The 23,374-nt window shown below is 35.1% G+C and overlaps 2 protein-coding genes and 2 pseudogenes across 2 annotated transcripts; 1 reads left to right on the plus strand and 3 right to left on the minus strand.

Annotated features, from left to right (window-relative positions):
- Positions 1-5,462: 5,462 nt before the first annotated feature.
- LOC120208830 (WRKY transcription factor WRKY71-like) lies at positions 5,463-6,171 on the minus strand. Its single transcript, XM_039207989.1, has 4 exons — positions 6,142-6,171; positions 5,973-6,053; positions 5,718-5,845; positions 5,463-5,649 (listed from the first exon to the last, which is right to left on the minus strand). The coding sequence occupies exons 1-4, from the start codon at positions 6,169-6,171 to the stop codon at positions 5,463-5,465; spliced, it is 426 nt and encodes a 141-aa protein (XP_039063920.1).
- A 681-nt stretch (positions 6,172-6,852) lies between these two features.
- LOC120208839 lies at positions 6,853-8,333 on the minus strand (annotated as a pseudogene).
- Positions 8,334-10,951: 2,618 nt separating this feature from the next.
- LOC120208831 lies at positions 10,952-13,368 on the plus strand (annotated as a pseudogene).
- A 1,249-nt stretch (positions 13,369-14,617) lies between these two features.
- On the minus strand, positions 14,618-18,692 carry LOC120208832 (formin-like protein 17). Its single transcript, XM_039207990.1, has 13 exons — positions 18,651-18,692; positions 18,056-18,154; positions 17,924-17,995; positions 17,688-17,810; positions 17,550-17,600; positions 17,364-17,445; positions 16,918-17,012; positions 16,466-16,537; positions 16,261-16,377; positions 15,516-15,584; positions 15,357-15,423; positions 14,795-14,915; positions 14,618-14,678 (listed from the first exon to the last, which is right to left on the minus strand). Exons 1-13 carry the CDS (start codon positions 18,690-18,692, stop codon positions 14,618-14,620), a joined length of 1,071 nt encoding a protein of 356 aa, XP_039063921.1.
- Between the last annotated feature and the right edge of the window lie 4,682 nt (positions 18,693-23,374).

Consider the following 23,374-nt stretch of genomic DNA (forward strand, 5'->3'; position numbering starts at 1 on the left):
GACTGATAGGGAAGTCCAGTGTATTTACTCGAGGAGTGATGTCGCTTCGGATTTAAGGGCATCTGCCATTTGGGGATTTCACTTTCGATGGTGTGTTATAATTTCAGTGCTTTTGGGAAACTTAGTTTTTGAATGATGTGCAAGGGTGTAGGGGCATTATCATTTGTATAATTTTGTTGGTCTCTGTTAGAATATTTTGTTAAGGTGTGTGGGTGCATGATTTTTGGTTGATTTGAACAATGATGTATAGGGGACAAAGTGTGTTGGTACACCTCGACAAGATGACAACGACGATGACGATGATCAATGCCTACGACCTCGTTGTACTGACGAGCCCCGTAGTATTATCATTCGACCACTCTTGGATATCGTCAAGAACTTAAAAGAGTATGATTTACTTACATTATGTAAAACTCTTTTAGTTTTACACCTTTTTATTGCCATTTGATTGAGAAATCAAAGGATGAGATAAACTCGTTTTTTTAGTGAATATCTGTTCATTTACCACGATTAAACTCAGTCTTTAATTTTTCTCATCCAATGGCCCTAAAATGATGTAAAAACTAAAAGAATTTTACACAGTGTAATTGGTCCTGCACTATGTAATAATATTATTAATTAAATTATATTAACATATTCTTAAGAAATGTACCCCTTGACTCTATTAAACAATTCTTGGATTCTCGGTTAGTTTCTTTACCCAATTCTTTAATAATATGACTAAATTGAGATAATATGTAAATAATATGGATCGAATGTGGATTATATTAAAATATTTAACTACCACGTCAACTATCTGTTAAATGTTAACTCATGGTGACATATTAATTAAATAAAAACGAAAGTTACCATTATTATGTTTTTTTGAAATAAGTGAGGGAAAATTGGCAAAACACAAGCATAAATGATTAATCATGTAGTTAACATTTTTTTTTATTTATCTGCAATTCAAATATTTCTTTTATCGATGAATTATAGAAGTAAAATATATGAATATGATAAATGTCAAGCATTGCAGAAATGCAAAGCTTAGAAATCTCAAGAAGAAACAAGAAAAACGTTTATTGAATTAATCTGCTTTACACATCACCTTTGTCTACTTATTTGTTGCCCTGAAATATTCTTCATTTGGTGTTTTACATTTGTGCTTCTCTTCCACTATGTTGCAGAGTGCAATCCTTGCCTTAGATGATACAGCATTAGACCCTGATCAGATGAGAACCTTATTAAGTTTTTTCCTACAAAAGAGAGATTGAATTACTCAAGGTATGAATATATGCGTTTCTATTATTCTCTATCTGTGCTCTTGAAGTAATAGTTTTCAGATTGTAAGACTTTTAGATGCTCATAACAGAGTAGATGGCATCGTGTACATTATGCAAATAATCACGTTTGAGGTGATGATTATATTTTATTTTAAGGGTCATACGGGAGACAGGGAAAACTTGGGAAAATGCGAACAGGTCAGCAGAGTATCTTTGGGTTGTACACGTTTCTTTAACAATTTAGTTTGCATATAATTTGATTACTTGCTCAGTATTTGGTGACAGTTTTCCTAGAATTGATGACAGTGCCACCAGTAGAGTCTAAGCTAAGAGTTTTCGTATTCAAAATACAATTTATTCCCAGGTATGAGGAGAACCTGTGTACTCAGATTGGTATGAGTGCTTTCTACTGTTGTTGTCACCTAATTGGTACTCTTGCACCTTTGCAGGTTTCTGATCTTAGAAATAGTTTGGACATTGTAAACTCTGCTGTTGGAGAGGCAAGTTAAGCTTTTTTTGGACATAAATAGCTTTCCAATTAAAGGTATTATTTCTCCTGAAGATTTAGTCATTTAAACCATTTCACCAATGCATTCACCAGGTGAGGAATTCGGTCAAATGAAAAGGATCATGCAAACTATTCTTTCTGGGAAATGCTTTGAACCAGGAAATGCTAGGGGTGAGTGATTAACTGAGGAGGTATATTTATTAATAGATGAAGAACTATCTTATTTTAGTCATCTTTTTGTATCCCATTCTGCTTAGATAAATTTGTTAATGGGAAACAAGGTCAGTCTTTTCACTGCTGATTGCCTTCTGTTATTCTTCTTGAATGAGTTGTGTATTTTCACTGTTTCCTTATTGTTAATTGAGTCTCTTAAATGTTTAACACGGTCCTGTAATCCTGTATTTTACCTTAACTGCTAAGAATAGAAATCGAATCCCTAGATGTCATATCTGTACAAATTTTTCAAGAAGCATCAATTTGCTCCAAACATTTCAGTAATTTATGGTTCGTCCCCACAGGTTTGCTGTTGGTTTTCGGTGGATAGTCTCCTTAAACTCACAGATACACGAGCTCGGAATAAAAAGATGACTCTCATGCATTATCTTGTAAGGTACAAGACCATTACCTTAATTTTCTTGATTCTGATCTTTCCTGTTAAATTTGTTTGATAACTTGAATATTCTTGTACCTACACTTATGTTTCAAGATGGAATGCCTGTTATTGTACCAAGTAAAATGCTTGAATGCGTGCAGACATCACTGCATCCTTTTTCAATTTGTTGAAGACTAATTTCAAATTTAAAGGTTACTAATATCATGAAAATTATTGCAGAAAATGCATGGTATGTTGGGTTGTTTTACTTTTGCAATCATTAACTTATTGCCATGTAGAAAATGCTTTTATTGACATTGCAAACCATACCTTATATATGTGAGAATGTCGATTTACTTTACTCTTTACGGCCCTAACTTTAGGTCCTGAGCCAAAAGTTGCCAGAATTAATAGATTTCCAAAGACCTTGCGACTTGGAATCTGCAACAAAGGTAAGATTTTTATGGCCTTTTCAGGTCATATTTAAATTGCTTAACCTTTTCCATGTGATGTTAAGCAAAATTATTGATTACCATGCAGGTACAATTGAAATGTTTGGCAGACGAGATGCAAGCCATTAGTAAAGGGTTGGAGAAGGTCATCCAAGAACTAGCTGCCTCGGAAAAGGATGGTCCAGTGTCTGCAACATTTTGTAAGGTATTTCCTATATATTAAATTGTTATTTTGCATATCAATCAGGTTCTGCACATTTACATGTTGGTTGGATTTTCTTCTTATATTTCATGCAGTGCCTGTTAGGGACACCACAATCTTGGCTTTCCAAGTCTCCAAACCAGCTCTCCCCCGCGCCCCTTCCCTTAACTAAATACATAATCTTTAAAGAGGAACAAGATGGTGCATTAAAGTTCTCAATCAGGATCTTTAGTAATTATTAGGTCAGTTTTGGCCTTTGCAGAAGCTAAATGGGAAGTTTAACTCAACATTGGTTAAAAGAAACTTGATTAGAGCTGTTTTGATCCGAGACTTTGATCAAAATCTCTTGAGCTTAATCTCATGCAATAGTCTATGATTCAGCGTTGGCTTTTGATAAAAATGGACTGCTGTGAACAGCCTTCCGAATTATTTTGCCAAATATTCATTCGTTTTGACACCTATGTGCCTAAAGGCAGCACTTCTTCAGCCTTCAAAATGTTCAAGTGCTAATCAAGAGTACCATGACCATTGAGCTACTATACAACTCTATCTCTTGTCTCGGGAATCATATTTCGTTTGGATCAGTCTTCAAATAACTTGTGCTCTCTAATTCTCATTTTCTTGTTCTTCATATTCTCTAACAGTAAATGCTTTTATTTATATAATTTCAGACTGTAAAGGAGTTCCTTAGTTTTGCTGAAGGGGAAGTCAAGTCTTTGACTGCGCTTCATACTTACGTGGTATGCATTATGTTAAGGAGGCTTTATTCTTGCATATTTGATGTGCCACCAAGAAAACAAATTCATAAGCATCTCTAAATTGATGCCTTCAGGGTAAAAATGCAGATGCATTGGCTCATTATTTGGAGAAGATCCTGCACGTTGCCCATTTGAGCGAGGTGGTTGTTTGGTCTTAATAAGTCCAATTAATGTTTAACCCTGCATCATTTTAGGACCCAAAAGTTTATCAAGTCAACACTTCGTTACTTTTGATAATGGAAATATAATGGTTTTCTTTTATGGTACTAATATTTCTACTTATCCCCGAAAGCAAATTTGACTGATGTTGTCCTAAATGATGGCTGTGACCCCTGCTTGATCTATAACCAATTGTCGTTTTCGCATCAGGATGCTATCAAGGTCACTTTGGATGCCTACAGTAAAGTTGATCTACTTTGGATATCATAGCTAGCATTTGTGCTATATGTTCCCATCTTAAGTAATTTGTGCTTTCGGAAAACTATTAGCACCCTTGTGAATCTCAGCTGCAGTTTATCTCTAGAGTGTATTTTACTCAGATTTATCACTTTCCCTTTTGTCTGCAACTTTTCTATAGTCATGGCTACTCTGCTCAGCTTTTCGAGGATGTTGTCAAGCACATGAGGAAAACTGCAAGCAACTTGAAAATGATAAGAAGAAAGCTAAGGAGGCAGAAAATGAGAAGCCAAAAAATTAGTACTTCCATGAAGGAGTCTGAAGCTCTCAGCACTTGATACAAGGTCCAATCGCGAGCACTGCTATTCAATGATGGATTCTACCGCTTAACTTGACATTCTGAATGTTTTGCTCAGTGGAGGGAAAACTCTTGGAAGCTTAGAGCACAAATGTATCGGAGAAGAACGCGTAGTCTAAGATGAGACTGCGAGAATGAGGAGTTGTAAATTTCAAATACATGCAGGTGGTGAATGGTGAGTCCAAATACTAATTTCAAATTGTAAGTTATTTAACTGCATTAATTCTTTAACATGTTTTCTGGTTTTGGAGCAGAACCGATGGATGAGGTTCATATTAGGTCCTCTCAAGCTACTGTACGGTGCCAAAAAAGCTTTGTTGTAAAATATATAGGAACACAACTTTATATAATAGTTTTACTTTTGTTCTCCTTTTCAGTATATATATATAAACATTGTGTAAAATTTTAGTCAAAAGGAATGCAAGTGTGAATACTTTTTAAGAATTGGTTGTAGATTATCATCGATACAAAATAATAGCATCTTCTCTGTATGAAGTTGGGTCTCAACACTCAAGTGTACATATGGAGCTACCAACCTACGAAAAGCCAACTCATTTCTGGATTAGTATTCCTAATTTTAACAGTGATAATATATAACTCGGTATATAGCCTTTTGACTGTCATGGACCGGACTGACCAGCTGGCACGATACTGCTTAGGGTGGTTGAGAGTACCTTCCCAGTTGGCCAGGCTGTTCCACTGACTATATTAGATCACTCATCAGTATAAAGAAAATGAATTTCACAAAATGAAATGAGGCTTTGCCAACTCAATTGACGATGAACAAAACATATTCCTTGAAAGTCTAGTGATGAAGAAACCGAATTATGTTGTCGGAAATAGGCGTAGTTAAAGTAACAAAATTGTTGTATGTCGGTAACTCAGACCAGAGTCCGGGTTTTATAATAACCTCTAGCATTTTAGTTTCTTTTCAAGTTAATGAGATTGATGGTTTAGGCAGTCCAGCAGTTCGGGAGCGGGCAACTGCAGCGGCTAAAGCATAAGGAAATTTAGTTGCCGAAGAAGACAATGATTGTCCTCCTGGTGATGTAGAACAAACATCATGATTGTGCTGTCCATATGTTGCCATCACATTCATCCTCCACGCATCGCTGAACCTATAAACAAAGATCCCAAAACAAGTTCAAGAAACAAGCTCAGTTGAGCATATAATTTTACTATATACCTTCTTTTGACCGGACATCCAGGAGCCACAGAGCACTTGAAATAAGCTCGGGGTGAGGGTTTGTTTTTAGTAACTTTCTGGCCATATTTCCTCCATTGAAAACCATCTTTAACTATCTGAAAATCTAGCTGTTACACACAGTAATGCTAAGAAAAGTAGCTTGTCTCTAGGGTCCGTTTCACAAAAACATGTGACGCCTTAGCAACTTGAGGCCTTGCTCCTTGTTGATTCTTGGACATAGGCTTCGTGAAGCACCTTATACTTGCTGCTCATTGCTTCTAACAATAATCTAAGCCTTTGGTTCTCTTTCTGCAAATTTTCCAACTCTGTTTCCACCTGCAAATTTTTCCTAAAATTTATCACAAAACTCTCTATAAGGAAGATGCATATCAAAGATGACAATATTCATAAAGTAATAATCAACCTTCCCTTTGTTAAAGTGTGGTGCATCCATGATAGTAGGTGAAATTAAAAGCAAAATCTTATTGATTTATATCAATGAAAACGAGAGTGGGTTCTGGAAATATTTTCCAAAGTGGAAAAGCGAATTGAGCCTTCCTTTCTAGTTTTCAAAGAGATTTTTTCAGTGTTTCATAATCATGGCCATAGGTATCTAATAAAGTGTATATGGGAATTGATAACGCAATGGGTATGACATCATGTGACTGAAGTAAGCACTTAGATCTTAATTAATTATTTGAATGCATCACTTTCTTGTTTTGTTTTTTTGCACCAACTTTGCTGGTTATGACTTATGAGGTCCATGGTGTTAGTGGACAGATGTAGACAAACTCGTGGACTTTGAGCTTTCCCGTCTTCGTTAATTTTCTCTTTTCTTTTCCGAGAAGAAAACGAGTGATGACCGATTAACACGAGTCATTTAAACGATGGCCCGTTGCCTTGAGGGAATCTCTATTTTGGCCCAAACCGGGAAAAGTAAGTATATATAGACAAGTTATCAGCTGGCAGCTGCGAAGTTGAATATAAAGAAATTGATTGACAGAGTAGTACAAGTCTCTGTACTATATGTATCATTTCATTTCAGTCCCTATACTTTAAAAATGACATTTTAGTCTCTGTATGTTAATTTATTCATTGAACGGCTTATGATTTGTATGTAATTGAGAAGGGAAGCTCTGATAATATTTGGACTGCAATAGAATATTCTTTTCACATTTTCAACTGAGCCAAGAAAAAAGAAGATACAAAAAACTATGACTTTCTTATCATATTTTGGTTTACAACTCGGCCTGAAATGGCTGCAGCAAGAGCTACTGTGAAATGAGGGTCTTAGTCAAAGAAGCAGCCATTAATGAACTAAGAGTTGGTGGATAGCTGGTGCATCAATTAGTTGAGCTGGATTTTGGGTATCATCCCCCAATCCAGCTAGTTGCATCAAATCAAGAGTGACCCTAGGAGCTGAAGCTTTGGTTTGGGCAGATGCTGAACCCCTGTTGCTGCTGGGCTTAATGATCCTTGTTCTGCCGGAGCATTATGGTCGTGGTTGTGCGCTCCTTCATATGTAGCCACTAATACCGATGGGTCTTCAGCACTTCTTTGCACCTGGAAACCAATACCGAAAACAACAATCAGAAACAAATATTGTTTCTAGACCTGTCAATTCTGACCCATAAGATCAGCCTGAATTCAAATACCCGATACAATCAGGAGCAAGACTCACCTTTTTCTTAACTGGACAAGTTGAGGCAAAGGGCACCTGAAATATGCTCTCGGACAGGGGTTATCTCTTGTGACCTTTTGACCATATTTCCTCCACTGATATCCATCCCTCACAATCTGTAAACATCCATCATTAGAAGATTCAATCTGGGAAGAAATATTGAACAGCGGGGAACCTACCAGGCTGGTATCCGAGGATTTGTGGGGACTAGAACCCTTGATATATTGGGTTTAACACACTCCTTGGGCTTTTTGCTCCACTCTTCATGGCTAGAGCTGCTCTCACTGAATCCAATCACGTGGTTCGTGTAATCCTCGCACTCTGATTTTCTCTTCTTTGATGGAGCTTCGTTTTCATAGGTCTTGCTCTTTACTTGATTGAATTGGTGCTGCAAAGCGTAGTATTGTTCGCATAAAACTGTTAGCATCTCGGTTAGCCTCTTGTTCTCGGCGCTCACCCTATTCAATTCCTCCACCAAAACTCCACTATGTTTTAAAGATAACATTCACATGAGTGTTTACACACTTGTATTTGTCAATACAATTACTTGCCTTGAAGTTTAAACTGGCCTCATCTTTAACCGGAACCTTAACACCAGAGTCGGCCACATCTCCCTCGAATTCTCGTTTCTGGTTTAAAAAAAAAGTTTCAACTTTTTGTAAGTCCAAGTCCAGCACTACAATAAAAAACAAGCTTTGGAGGAAGGAAAGCCAGACTCACCATAGCTTTATTGTTGCGAGATTGGCAAGGATTGATGTTAAGATCCAAAGTAGTATCCACCCAAGCCGAGTCCATAACTGGAAAATCGTAGTATAGAAGAAGCAAAAGCAAAGAGGAGAGAATAATAAAACCCAGGAATAGGGAAATAAAATATATAGACTCGAGAGAGAGAGAGAGAGAGAGAGAGAGAGAGAGATGTTTCAAAGGAAAGTTGGTGGAAGATGATGAGGATGAATTGAGCTAAAAGGTTTGCAAACATAGATAGATAGATCCCACTATCCCTCGAGTTGGCTGTTAGTGTCAGCTAAAACATTGAGCCCGAGTCAATGGAGGAAGATAAATTATACAAAATTAATATAATGTTGACAACAGTGAGCCGACCATTGTAACCCATAACTCGGATTCTTCTTCCTGCTGTCCTTATTTGGCATGTTGCTTGCTAAAACCCTCTCCATCTGTAATTTCAATTATATAATGTAACACACACACTTAGTAACCAAAGTCAATGGAGGAAGATAAATTATACAAAATTAATACAGAACAAGTCCAAAAAAAGTTGGAATTCCACTATGTAAATCTAGAGATTCTTAATGAAATGATCAAAATGTTGTAATTAAAAAAATGACCAGATAGAAATTACAGCCAATGGCCCTTGTTTGTATGCAGAGGAAAATGACCCACACCTGCTTTCTTGACAGCTGCCTCTGTTGAAAACATATAAATAAATGGTAGAGTTGTAGGGACAAGTGCCAAGGCCATATAAGGCGTCGGACAAAATAGTACCGTTGGATTTGAAAGTAAATGACTCCTTGGTTGTAGGGAGATAGGGACAAGTGCCAAGGCCATATAAGGCGTCGAAGTTACATTTCGTTATCCGTAAAAATGGATTCGAAAAATCTCAAAATTCAAAACGAATGAAATCGTTACATTCATAAATGTGTTCAGAACATAAAGTGGGTAGCAACAACGGCTGCTCCGACTCCGACAATCGTCAAGACTTCCAACAACGGTTAGTTTAGAAGGAAAAACACTAATCATAACCCTTGGTAAAATAGGCTTCATAGATTTTCAATTTTGCGATCTTTACATTTTAGTCTCTAAAATCACAACTTTAAAATATTAGATTAAATTATACACTAACAAAACACGTTGATGATACCCTAATCATAAAAAACATATATATTAAACAAACCAAGTCTCCCACTAACCCTAAGAAACAATTAAGTGGTGATATTTACGTGAGATAGGTGTCACACAAACGCACGTGAGGCTGGAAAGAAGTAATATCGTTATTCAGTTCAAGCACAAAAAATAATAATAATATGAACGTACAATATCAAACGGTTGAAATTTTGATATTATTTAAATTTTTTTATGCTTGAGAAATATTTTTAAGCTTAAGACGTCCAATTAAAAGCACGAGTTCGTGTTTGACACTTTCAAAAAGCACCCAAAAGCTAGTCAAGAAAAGACACATTGATGGAATTGCAAGAAAAAAATTTGAAGTACAGATGGTAATTACACGATCGCTTAAGATGTTTTGGAAGGAGAATGCGCAAACAATGACGTGGTGTTGTCCTTTTAAGTTTCTAAGCAGTAATTGAAGTCATTTAATAGTCGATTTTTCAACCCAGAAAAGCATTTGGTCTCCCTATCAATCTTCGAGCTATACTAACAAATAGTAAACATAGAGAGAGAAAGTAGGTGAGCGACAATAACAGGGTTTGTTAATATAGTATGAAGAAATTATAAATTTAGACTCTTTGGTAGGAATAAACATCACATCTTCGGCCGCATTCCGGATTTCCAGCCGCCCAAATAACCTACTTGTTCACACTACTTTGCCTTTGGTCTAATTTTTGTGTTGCTCCACCTCTTTTGTTGAAGTTTTAGATGCTATTAACTTCCAAGACATCGTTTTGCAGTAAGCTGGTCTCCGGCGGTGGTTTCGTACATGTTTGAATCCCAATATGAGCACCCAGGCTCATCGTTATCATTAGAATTAACTATTACCATATTAAATTTATAGTAGAAATATATTCAAAGTTGAATAAGATATACATATGGTGAATATTCAACTGAAATGTATAATTCAATTAGATAACCTGTATATGATTTACATAGTACGAGTTCAAGCCAAAATTTTTCAAGTACTCAACCTTGCCATTAAGCCAATGCTTCATTGGCATTTGGCTCTGCGTCTTTTATAATATTTCTCTGGCCAAAATCATTTGACATTGAATCCTACTTTTGATGAAGGAAATTGGAGATTAAAAAGAGGTGTAACTGCTTCACTTCACTTCACATGGGGTTTTAATCGAGTATTGGTAGTCAAATTATGGGTCAATTTAACCAGACCAAGACCAAGAAATTGAAACATTATTTAACTTTTCTTTCTTCCTACATCTAGTCTCTTAATATATTCTACTATATCACTACAAATATCCTTTCTAGCTAGTTTATCGCCTTGTATTTACCCAGATCAATACAAAAATACAATGTGTGTCAAATAAAACGGCGTCAGCACGTGGCAACCCATGTATATTATTAATTACTTTTACTATAGTTAATATTAAAGCTCGGGAAATTAAAAAGGAAAGAAGGTGGAAGGCAGAAAGTTGAGGTCAAGAAGGCGAAGCTTATGGTTTTAGTGTTGAAGTTCAAAAAAGGTAATGCAAATTGCAATCATCTGATTGGGAATTGACTTTCAAATTTCAATGTTTTAGCTGACACTAACAGCCAACTCGAGGGATAGTGGGATCTATCTATCTATGTTTGCAAACCTTTTAGCTCAATTCATCCTCATCATCTTCCACCAACTTTCCTTTGAAACATCTCTCTCTCTCTCTCTCTCTCTCTCTCTCTCGAGTCTATATATTTTATTTCCCTATTCCTGGGTTTTATTATTCTCTCCTCTTTGCTTTTGCTTCTTCTATACTACGATTTTCCAGTTATGGACTCGGCTTGGGTGGATACTACTTTGGATCTTAACATCAATCCTTGCCAATCTCGCAACAATAAAGCTATGGTGAGTCTGGCTTTCCTTCCTCCAAAGCTTGTTTTTTATTGTAGTGCTGGACTTGGACTTACAAAAAGTTGAAACTTTTTTTTAAACCAGAAACGAGAATTCGAGGGAGATGTGGCCGACTCTGGTGTTAAGGTTCCGGTTAAAGATGAGGCCAGTTTAAACTTCAAGGCAAGTTAATTGTATTTGACAAATACAAGTGTGTAAACACTCATGTGAATGTTATCTTTAAAACATAGTGGAGTTTTGGTGGAGGAATTGAATAGGGTGAGCGCCGAGAACAAGAGGCTAACCGAGATGCTAACAGTTTTATGCGAACAATACTACGCTTTGCAGCACCAATTCAATCAAGTAAAGAGCAAGACCTATGAAAACGAAGCTCCATCAAAGAAGAGAAAATCAGAGTGCGAGGATTACACGAACCACGTGATTGGATTCAGTGAGAGCAGCTCTAGCCATGAAGAGTGGAGCAAAAAGCCCAAGGAGTGTGTTAAACCCAATATATCAAGGGTTCTAGTCCCCACAAATCCCTCGGATACCAGCCTGGTAGGTTCCCCGCTGTTCAATATTTCTTCCCAGATTGAATCTTCTAATGATGGATGTTTACAGATTGTGAGGGATGGATATCAGTGGAGGAAATATGGTCAAAAGGTCACAAGAGATAACCCCTGTCCGAGAGCATATTTCAGGTGCTCCTTTGCCTCAACTTGTCCAGTTAAGAAAAAGGTGAGTCTTGCTCCTGATTGTATCGGGTATTTGAATTCAGGCTGATCTTATGGGTCGAATTGACAGGTCTAGAAACAATATTTGTTTCTGATTGTTGTTTTCGGTATTGGTTTCCAGGTGCAAAGAAGTGCTGAAGACCCATCGGTATTAGTGGCTACATATGAAGGAGCGCACAACCACGACCATAATGCTCCGGCAGAACAAGGATCATTAAGCCCAGCAGCAACAGGGTTCAGCATCTGCCCAAACCAAAGCTTCAGCTCCTAGGGTCACTCTTGATTTGATGCAACTAGCTGGATTGGGGATGATACCCAAAATCCAGCTCAACTAATTGATGCACCAGCTATCCACCAACTCTTAGTTCATTAAATGGCTGCTTCTTTGACTAGAGACCCTCATTTCACAGTAGCTCTTGCTGCAGCCATTTCAGGCCGAGTTGTAAACCAAATATGATAAGAAAGTCATAGTTTTTGTATCTTCTTTTTTCTTGGCTCAGTTGAAAATGTGAAAAGAATATTCTATTGCAGTCCAAATATTATCAGAGCTTCCCTTCTCAATTACATACAAATCATAAGCCGTTCAATGAATAAATTAACATACAGAGACTAAAATGTCATTTTTAAAGTATAGGGACTGAAATGAAATGATACATATAGTACAGAGACTTGTACTACTCTGTCAATCAATTTCTTTATATTCAAACTTCGCAGCTGCCAGCTGATAACTTGTCTATATATACTTACTTTTCCCGGTTTGGGCCAAAATAGAGATTCCCTCAAGGCAACGGGCCATCGTTTAAATGACTCGTGTTAATCGGTCATCACTCGTTTTCTTCTCGGAAAAGAAAAGAGAAAATTAACGAAGACGGGAAAGCTCAAAGTCCACGAGTTTGTCTACATCTGTCCACTAACACCATGGACCTCATAAGTCATAACCAGCAAAGTTGGTGCAAAAAAACAAACAAGAAAGTGATGCATTCAAATAATTAATTAAGATCTAAGTGCTTACTTCAGTCACATGATGTCTACCCATTGCGTTATCAATTCCCATATACACTTTATTAGATACCTATGGCCATGATTATGAAACACTGAAAAAATCTCTTTGAAAACTAGAAAGGAAGGCTCAATTCGCTTTTCCACTTTGGAAAATATTTCCAGAACCCACTCTCGTTTTCATTGATATAAATCAATAAGATTTTGCTTTTAATTTCACCTACTATCATGGATGCACCACACTTTAACAAAGGAAGGTTGATTATTACTTTATGAATATTGTCATCTTTGATATGCATCTTCCTTATAGAGAGTTTTGTGATAAATTTTAGGAAAAATTTGCAGGTGGAAACAGAGTTGGAAAATTTGCAGAAAGAGAACCAAAGGCTTAGATTATTGTTAGAAGCAATGAGCAGCAAGTATAAGTGCTTCACGAAGCCTATGTCCAAGAATCAAACAAGGGAGCAAGGCCTCAAGTTGCTAAGGCGTCACATGTTTTTGTGAAAACGGACCCTAGAGACAAGCTACTTTCTTAGCATTACTGTGTGTAACAGCTAGATTTTCAGATAGTTAAAGATGGTTTTCAATGGAGGAAATATGGCCAGAAAGTTACTAAAAACAAACCCTCACCCCGAGCTTATTTCAAGTGCTCTGTGGCTCCTGGATGTCCGGTCAAAAGAAGGTATATAGTAAAATTATATGCTCAAACTGAGCTTGTTTCTTGAACTTGTTTTGGGATCTTTGTTTATAGGTTCAGCGATGCGTGGAGGATGAATTGTGATGGCAACATATGGACAGCACAATCATGATGTTTGTTCTACATCACCAGGAGGACAATCATTGTCTTCTTCGGCAACTAAATTTCCTTATGCTTTAGCCGCTGCAGTTGCCCGCTCCCGAACTGCTGGACTGCCTAAACCATCAATCTCATTAACTTGAAAAGAAACTAAAATGCTAGAGGTTATTATAAAACCCGGACTCTGGTCTGAGTTACCGACATACAACAATTTTGTTACTTTAACTACGCCTATTTCCGACAACATAATTCGGTTTCTTCATCACTAGACTTTCAAGGAATATGTTTTGTTCATCGTCAATTGAGTTGGCAAAGCCTCATTTCATTTTGTGAAATTCATTTTCTTTATACTGATGAGTGATCTAATATAGTCAGTGGAACAGCCTGGCCAACTGGGAAGGTACTCTCAACCACCCTAAGCAGTATCGTGCCAGCTGGTCAGTCCGGTCCATGACAGTCAAAAGGCTATATACCGAGTTATATATTATCACTGTTAAAATTAGGAATACTAATCCAGAAATGAGTTGGCTTTTCGTAGGTTGGTAGCTCCATATGTACACTTGAGTGTTGAGACCCAACTTCATACAAGAGAAGATGCTATTATTTTGTATCGATGATAATCTACAACCAATTCTTAAAAAGTATTCACACTTGCATTCCTTTTGACTAAAATTTTACACAATGTTTATATATATATACTGAAAAGGAGAACAAAAGTAAAACTATTATATAAAGTTGTGTTCCTATATATTTTACAACAAAGCTTTTTTGGCACCGTACAAGTAGCTTGAGAGGACCTAATATGAACCTCATCCATCGGTTCTGCTCCAAAACCAGAAAACATGTTAAAGAATTAATGCAGTTAAATAACTTACAATTTGAAATTAGTATTTGGACTCACCATTCACCACCTGCATGTATTTGAAATTTACAACTCCTCATTCTCGCAGTCTCATCTTAGACTACGCGTTCTTCTCCGATACATTTGTGCTCTAAGCTTCCAAGAGTTTTCCCTCCACTGAGCAAAACATTCAGAATGTCAAGTTAAGCGGTAGAATCCATCATTGAATAGCAGTGCTCGCGATTGGACCTTGTATCAAGTGCTGAGAGCTTCAGACTCCTTCATGGAAGTACTAATTTTTTGGCTTCTCATTTTCTGCCTCCTTAGCTTTCTTCTTATCATTTTCAAGTTGCTTGCAGTTTTCCTCATGTGCTTTGACAAACATCCTCGAAAAGCTGAGCAGAGTAGCCATGACTATAGAAAAAGTTGCAGACAAAAGGGAAAGTGATAAATCTGAGTAAAATACACTCTAGAGATAAAACTGCAGCTGAGATTCACAAGGGTGCTAATAGTTTTCCGAAAGCACAAATTACTTAAGATGGGAACATATTAGCACAAATGCTAGCTATGATATCCAAAGTAGATCAACTTTACTGTAGGCATCCAAAGTGACCTTGATAGCATCCTGATGCGAAAACGACAATTGGTTATAGATCAAGCAGGGGTCACAGCCATCATTTAGGACAACATCAGTCAAATTATTGCTTTCGGGGATAAGTAGAAATATTAGTACCATAAAAGAAAACCATTATATTTCCATTATCAAAAGTAACGAAGTGTTGACTTGATAACTTTTGGGTCCTAAAATGATGCAGGGTTAAACATTAATTGGACTTATTAAGACCAAACAACCACCTCGCTCAAATGGGCAACGTGCAGGATCTTCTCCAAAATAATGAGCCAATGCATCTGCATTTTTACCCTGAAGGCATCAATTTAGAGATGCTTATGAATTTGTTTTCTTGGTGGCACATCAAATATGCAAGAATAAAGCCTCCTTAACATAATGCATACCACGTAAGTATGAAGCGCAGTCAAAGACTTGACTTCCCCTTCAGCAAAACTAAGGAACTCCTTTACAGTCTGAAGATTATATAAATAAAAGCATTTACTGTTAGAGAAATATGAAGAACAAGAAAAATGAGAATTAGAGAGAGCACAAGTTATTTGAAGACTGATCCAAACGAAATATGATTCCCGAGACAAGAGATAGAGTTGTATAGTAGCTCAATGGTCATGGTACTCTTGATTAGCACTTGAACATTTTGAAGGCTGAAGAAGTGCTGCCTTTAGGCACATAGGTGTCAAAACGAATGAATATTTGGCAAAATAATTCGGAAGGCTGTTCACAGCAGTCCATTTTTATCAAAAGCCAACGCTGAATCATAGACTATTGCATGAGATTAAAGCTCAAGAGATTTTGATCAAAGTCTCGGATCAAAACAGCTCTAATCAAGTTTCTTTTAACCAATGTTGAGTTAAACTTCCCATTTAGCTTCTGCAAAGGCCAAAACTGACCTAATAATTACTAAAGATCCTGATTGAGAACTTTAATGCACCATCTTGTTCCTCTTTAAAGATTATGTATTTTAGTTAAGGGAAGGGGCGCGGGGGGAGAGCTGGTTTGGAGACTTGGAAAGCCAAGATTGTGGTGTCCCTAACAGGCACTGCATGAAATATAAGAAGAAAATCCAACCAACATGTAAATGTGCAGAACCTGATTGATATGCAAAATAACAATTTAATATATAGGAAATACCTTACAAAATGTTGCAGACACTGGACCATCCTTTTCCGAGGCAGCTAGTTCTTGGATGACCTTCTCCAACCCTTTACTAATGGCTTGCATCTCGTCTGCCAAACATTTCAATTGTACCTGCATGGTAATCAATAATTTTGCTTAACATCACATGGAAAAGGTTAAGCAATTTAAATATGACCTGAAAAGGCCATAAAAATCTTACCTTTGTTGCAGATTCCAAAGTCGCAAGGTCTTTTGGAAAATCTATTAATTCTGGCAACTTTTGGCTCAGGACCTAAAAGTTAGAGGCCGTAAAGAGTAAAGTATAAATCGACATTCTCACATATAATAAGGTATGGTTTGCAATGTCAATAAAAGCATTTTCTACAATGGCAATAAGTTAATGATTGCAAAAGTAAAACAACCCAACATACCATGCATTTTCTGCAATAATTTTCATGATATTAGTAACCTTTAAATTTGAAAATTAGTCTTCAACAAAATTGAAAAAGGATGCAGTGAATGTCTGCACGCATTCAAGCATTTTACTTGGTACAATAAGACAGGCATTCCATCTTGAAACATAAGTGTAGGAGTACAAGAATATTCAAGTTATTCAAACAAATTTAACAGGAAAGATCAGAATCAAGAAAATTAAGGTAGATGGTCTTGTACCTTACAAAGATAATGCATGAGAGTCATCTTTTTATTCCGAGCTCGTGTATCTGTGAGTTTAAGGAGACTATCCAACCGAAAACCAACAGCAGAACCTGTGGGGACGAACCATAAATTACTGAAATGTTTGGAGCAAATTGATGCTTCTTGAAAAATTTGTACAGATATGACATCTAGGGATTCGATTTCTATTCTTAGCAGTTAAGGTAAAAATACAGGATTACAGGACCGTGTTAAACATTTAAGAGACTCAATTAACAATAAGGAAACAGTGAAAATACACAACTCATTCAAGAAGAATAACAGAAGGCAAATCAGCAGTGAAAAGACTGACCTTGTTTCCCATTAACAAATTTATCTAAGCAGAATGGGATACAAAAAGATGACTAAAATAAGATAGTTCTTCATCTATTAATAAAATATACCTCCTCAGTTAAATCACTCACCCCTAGCAGTTCCTTGGTTCAAAGCATTTCCCAGAGAAAGAATAGTTTGCATGATCCTTTTCAATTTGACCGAATTCCTCACCTGGTGAATGCATTGGTGAAATGGTTTAAATGACTAAAATCTTCAGGAGAAATAATACCTTTAATTGGAAAAGCTAATTTATGTCCAAAAAAAGCTTAACTTGCCTCTCCAACAGCAGAGTTTACAATGTCCAAACTATTTCTAAGATCAGAAACCTGCAAAGGTGCAAGAAGTACCAATTAGGTGACAACAACAGTAGAAAGCATCTCATACCAATCTGAGTACACAGGTTCTCCTCATACCTGGGAATAAAATTGTATTTTGAATAAGAAAACTCTTAGCTTAGACTCTACTGGTGGCACTGTCATCAATTCTAGGAAAAAACTGTCACCAAATACTGAGCAAGTAATCAAATTATATGCAAACTAAATTGTTAAAGAAACGTGTACAACCCAAAGATACTCTGCTGACCTGTTCGCATTTTCCCAAGTTTTCCCTGTCTCCCGTATGACCCTTAAAATAAAAATATAATCATCACCTCAAACGTGATTATTTGCATAATGTACACGATGCCATCTACTCTGTTATGAGCATCTAAAAGTCTTACAATCTGAAAACTATTACTTCAAGAGCACAGATAGAGAATAATAGAAACGCATATATTCAATACCTTGAGTAATTCAATCTCTTCTTTTGTAGGAAAAAACTTAATAAGGTTCTCAATCTGATCAGGGTCTAATGCTGTATCATCTAAGGCAAGGATTGCACTCTGCAACATAGTGGAAGAGAAGCACAAATGTAAAACACCAAATGAAGAATATTTTCAGGGCAACAAATAAGTAGTAGACAAAGGTGATGTGTAAAGCAGATTAATTCAATAAACGTTTTCTTGTTTCTTCTTGAGATTTCTAAGCTTTGCATTTCTGCAATGCTTGACATTTATCATATTCATATAATTTTACTTCTATAATTCATCGATAAAAGAATATATTTGAATTTGCAGATAAAAATAAAAAAAATGTTAACTACATGATTAATCATTTATGCTTGTGTTTTGCCAATTTTCCCTCACTTATTTCAAAAAAACATAATAGATGGTAACTTTCGTTTTTATTTAATTAATATGTGGTCACCATGAGTTAACATTTAACAGATTAGTTGACGTGGTAGTTAAATATTTTAATATAATCACACATTCGATCCATATTATTTACATATTATCTCAATTTAGTCATATTATTAAAGAATTGGGTAAAGAAACTAACCTGAGAATCCAAAGAATTGTTTAATAGAGTCAAGGGGTACATTTCTTAAGAATATGTTAATATATAATTTAATTAATAATATTATTACATAGTGCAGGACCAATTACACTGTGTAAAATTCTTTTAGTTTTACATCATTTTAGGGCCATTGGATGAGAAAAATTAAAGACTGAGTTTAATCGTGGTAAATGAACAGATATTCACTAAAAAAAACGAGTTTATCTCATCCTTTGATTTCTCTCAATCAAATGGCAATAAAAAGGTGTAAAACTAAAAGAGTTTTACATAATGTAAGTAAATCATACTCTTTTAAGTTCTTGACGATATCCAAGAGTGGTCGAATGATAATACTACGGGGCTCGTCAAGTACAACGAGGTCGTAGGCATTGATCATCGTCATCGTCGTTGTCATCTTGTCGAGGTGTACCAACACACTTTGTCCCCTATACATCATTGTTCAAATCAACCAAAAATCATGCACCCACACACCTTAACAAAATATTCTAACAGAGACCAACAAAATATTATACAAATGATAATGCCCCTACACCCTTGCACATCATTCAAAAACTAAGTTTCCCAAAAGCACTGAAATTATAACACACCATCGAAAGTGAAATCCACCAAAATGGCAGATGCCCTTAAATCCGAAGCGACATTCACTCCATCGAGTAAATACACTGGACTTCCCTATCAGTCCCAACACAATATACAAATAATATAAATACATCGTATAAATTCTAAGTTTGATATATTAACACATTTCACATAGCATTTTTTGAACAAAATACCAAAAAATCAATAATCGTAAAACATTCATACTTGCAATAAATAGAGAAAATATCACTCAATCAAATAACTCAAACAAAAAATATAGCACCCTATAAAGACACATTGATAAAATATTCTAAGGGCTAACCAAACAATAATAGTCATAATCGAAATATTATTCATATGATCATGCATCCATACACCTTACACACCGTCGAATATTATACAAATAATAATCTAAAACAAGCAATAATAATCATTGTTCGAATATTATGCAAATAATCACGCACCGGTACACCTTACAAATCATCCGAAGTTGGGTCTGCCACAAAGGCTGAGGCCACTGAATCCAAAGTGACATCCTTATATAACTTGACAACATATATAATCAGAATTCTAATTTTATCCGAATGTAAGAATATAACATATATAAATAATCCAAATGCATTGCCTAATTTCTAAGTTCGATATATCAACATTTCACAAGACATTTTCCAAACAAAATACCATACAATCAATAATCTCAAAACAGTTATGCTCACAATAAACAAAGAAAAATGTCAATCAATCAGATAACTAACAAAAAACATATTGCACCGTACAGAGAAACACATTGAATCAAACATTATACAAATCACATTTTAATTCACATCATCTAACACATCATGTCTTTAAAATCTATAAAGTCACAATTCACATCATAATCTGAATCAAACAATGATAATCATTATCCAAATCTAACATTAATAATCTGAGTTTGAATTATATAATTTAATTTAAGAATATATTATCCAAATCAAACAATGATAATTATTATCCAAATCAAACAATGATAATTTAAATTAATTTCATTTAAGAATATATTAATATAATTTAAATTAATATATTCTTATGATACTTTATAATTTATAATTTAAATATTATTATATTAATAAATTATATAAATAATTTTATTTAAGAATAAATTAATAAATCAGAGTTTGAAAACCAATCAGTAAGGGAAACAAATCAAAACATATTAAGCAACGTACCATTGTTCCCTTGTTTCAAGTATATCTCTAATTTGAAACATCTTCACTGCTCAAGACAAGTTGACCGCGTACGGATTGGAGCTCCTAAGATGCAAAAGGAATTTAGTAAGTAAAATTTCTAAGCTACTTTCCCAAACTTATACAATTAAAATAGTCGAAGAACTATGTGGCCCATCATAATACATCTGAAAAAGCTATACCTTGTGCAGGTCTGAGTTTTAAGCCTCTGCTACAAATGCTAGTTTTTGCTTTAACTGGACAGACAACAATTTCTCATTGTGGATGGGTGATTCTAGTTCTTCTTTCTCTACCTTGAGCATTGCTAGAGTGTGCTCGTCAGTCTCCTCACCTTTGGATTTCTGCATGCACTCAATACTTAAGTGAAATAAATAAACCAAACGATACAGAAAATGTGAATCTGAACACATTAAATCTTCAATGGCAGATATATAAAACAGAAGCATTCAAGACATACTCAGAGTATGTGCTTTGTATCAGAGGATTTCAAGTTCAACCATAGATTTTCAATTAAGCTTAAATGGAATTGATATTGAATACAGATTTCGAGTCTCGAGTGTTCTCCTTGCAAGGGTTAGGCAATGAACTACATTTACTGTCCCATACTTGACAGTAATGCATAACTATTTTCACTTAAAAAATAATGCTAAACCATTGAAACATAAGAAAGTTTCGTACTTCAAATTTGGCCATCAATGCAACTATTAGCTATAGGTTCACATCACTATCTCAGAAAGAATCTTAGTCAATATAGTCTATGATTTCATGCAAATGCATATCTAAACTTTTTTCAATAAGAAAGGGAAGCCTCATTAAAAACCCACTTCATATCCATTGAAATACAAGAAGGTATCTCAATAAACATAGAAAGAAGGAAAAGAGTGTCTCAAATGTATAACTAAACTAAAGGCTAATTTACACAATTCAATCTATTTATGTAACAATAGAACTAGAAGCTCAACAGGAAAGAGAAATTATTTAGTAAGAAGTAAGTCTGTAACGTATCCCGGTGGTGGATCAAAGCTGAGCTTTGACCCTCGTCGCCTATTTGCGATGAGGGGGTGTTTTGTACATTCTAGTTATACCTGACGTCCATTACGTCCATAGGATTATAGAAGAAAAAAGGCATCATTTTTCGGCTATAGATCTTCTCCATTTCTAGGTTTCTAGAAATATCGTTAAATGATACTAACATTTACGATAAACTATTTACTTAATCAGACATTGTTGACAAAAGTTTTTCTTATGTAAGAACATTTGAAAGGATATTTCTGGTGATAATAGAACCATACATTGTTTGAAACTTAGATTGCTGCAAACAAAATTCCGTCAACACAAATAAAAAAATCTAACAAAAAAGGGTCCAATTATAACTCATCATTTGTTGAAGAAGATTTTGCACCTATAAAAATCAAAAGAAATCGTTATCAAACACATAGAGGAAATTAGCAAACCAAAGCAACTTATTACTGATTTACATCCATTAGAGAGTATTATCCGCAAGGACAATCTTAACAGTTCAAAATGAATCAAAATCGACAGTGATTATGCCACCATGGTACTAGCATAAACATCATACTTTAAAAGTAGTTCTTTAATCATACAAAGAAAAGGTTAGGAACTCACACAAACAATAAAATCAACAGTATTTTGCTTTGCTTGTCCGAATTATAACCATCCTGAAAAAAAGTGTAACAATCAGCTTTCAAATTACATATCATTAGCCGATCAAATCCTCAACTACCTAGAAACTTTACTCCTCTAACAAAATTTACACAAACAATCAAGTTTTTACGAATTTGGGCGGAAACTGCATAGGAACTATGAAAAATCTCAAAAAGAACAAGCAATTGCATGCCATTAATTAAGATTTCAATCTAAAAGTACATTAAGACTAATAACAAAGCCCATATATTAAGCCCCCAACGCCAGCATTTCAAGCACAAACAATTTTAATCCCCCAAAAATAAATATATAATAATTTATAGTTTAAATATTACTATTAATATTATGATTTTGATAAATTATATAAATAATTTAATTTCATTTAAGAATAAATTAATAAATCTAAGTTTGAAAACCATTCAATAAGGGAAACAAATCAAAACACTATAAGCAATGTACGGAAAATGCTTTATAAAAATATTTTAAATAATATTAGAATAATCTAAATTAATTTAATTTAAGAATATATTAATATAATTTTATAGAATATGATTGGAAATGTCAACTTCAAAATATGTGATTTTGTTGATTTATAGCTTTTTTGAAACGCAAAAACATTAGTACTTCCTTACTAGTAGAAGTAACATTTTACCTGGCTTGTACATGCAACAAAATTGCCACTTAGATTCCATGGAGTTATCTGCTGCTCCAATTCAATGTTTGATGCAGTAGCAAGAGTTGACTCATAGCACTGGTTAGAGTTGTTAGTTGTGTGATTCCTAAATGTTTAAGCCGATACATACCAGCTTGCATGCTTTCATAGGCACACACATGTACAAGATTGAGAAAAGAAAAAATCAAGATAGATGAAATATGTGTAAACACATGCATTTCTAACCTCATAGTCTTTCTATATTTTCTCTAAATATTACACATATCAAGGATCATGATAGGATAGAAACAAAGCATCTTGTTTTTCATTTCTTTTGTCTAATATATGAAGCTAAAGCATATTCATTTCATATATGCATAATAAATAAATAAAGGGATAGAAATAAAAAACGATACTTAATGATCTTGCCCTTTGTATTACCACCCAAACTTTCCTTCCGAGAATGGTACTCCGGCATGGAATAATATGGTATCTCTTCCTTCATATTGTTGACCATGTGAGAAGCCTGTGCGAAAAAGAGAGAGCATAAACAACAAGAAAGCTTGCTGCAAAATATTGAACATGTA

Source organism: Hibiscus syriacus, unplaced genomic scaffold (assembly GCF_006381635.1).
Source record: "Hibiscus syriacus cultivar Baekdansim isolate YM2019G1 unplaced genomic scaffold, ASM638163v2 tig00017725_pilon, whole genome shotgun sequence".
NCBI classification, from domain to species: domain Eukaryota; kingdom Viridiplantae; phylum Streptophyta; class Magnoliopsida; order Malvales; family Malvaceae; genus Hibiscus; species Hibiscus syriacus.

Bases quoted from the DNA above. Each gene is read 5' to 3' on its own strand.
- LOC120208830 (XM_039207989.1), bottom strand. From the start codon at position 6,171: ATGGATGCACCACACTTTAACAAAGGGAAG. The intron at 5,846-5,972 runs GTGCTTCACGAA...TGTGTGTAACAG, and splicing joins CAATGAGCAGCAAGTATAAG to CTAGATTTTCAGATAGTTAA. The intron at 5,650-5,717 runs GTATATAGTAAA...CTTTGTTTATAG, and splicing joins GGATGTCCGGTCAAAAGAAG to GTTCAGCGATGCGTGGAGGA.
- LOC120208832 (XM_039207990.1), bottom strand. From the start codon at position 18,692: ATGTACCCCTTGACTCTATTAAACAATTCTTTGGATTCTCAG. The intron at 18,155-18,650 runs GTTAGTTTCTTT...ACTATGTTGCAG, and splicing joins ACAATTCTTTGGATTCTCAG to AGTGCAATCCTTGCCTTAGA. The intron at 17,996-18,055 runs GTATTGAATATA...AATAGTTTTCAG, and splicing joins AAGAGATTGAATTACTCAAG to ATTGTAAGACTTTTAGATGC.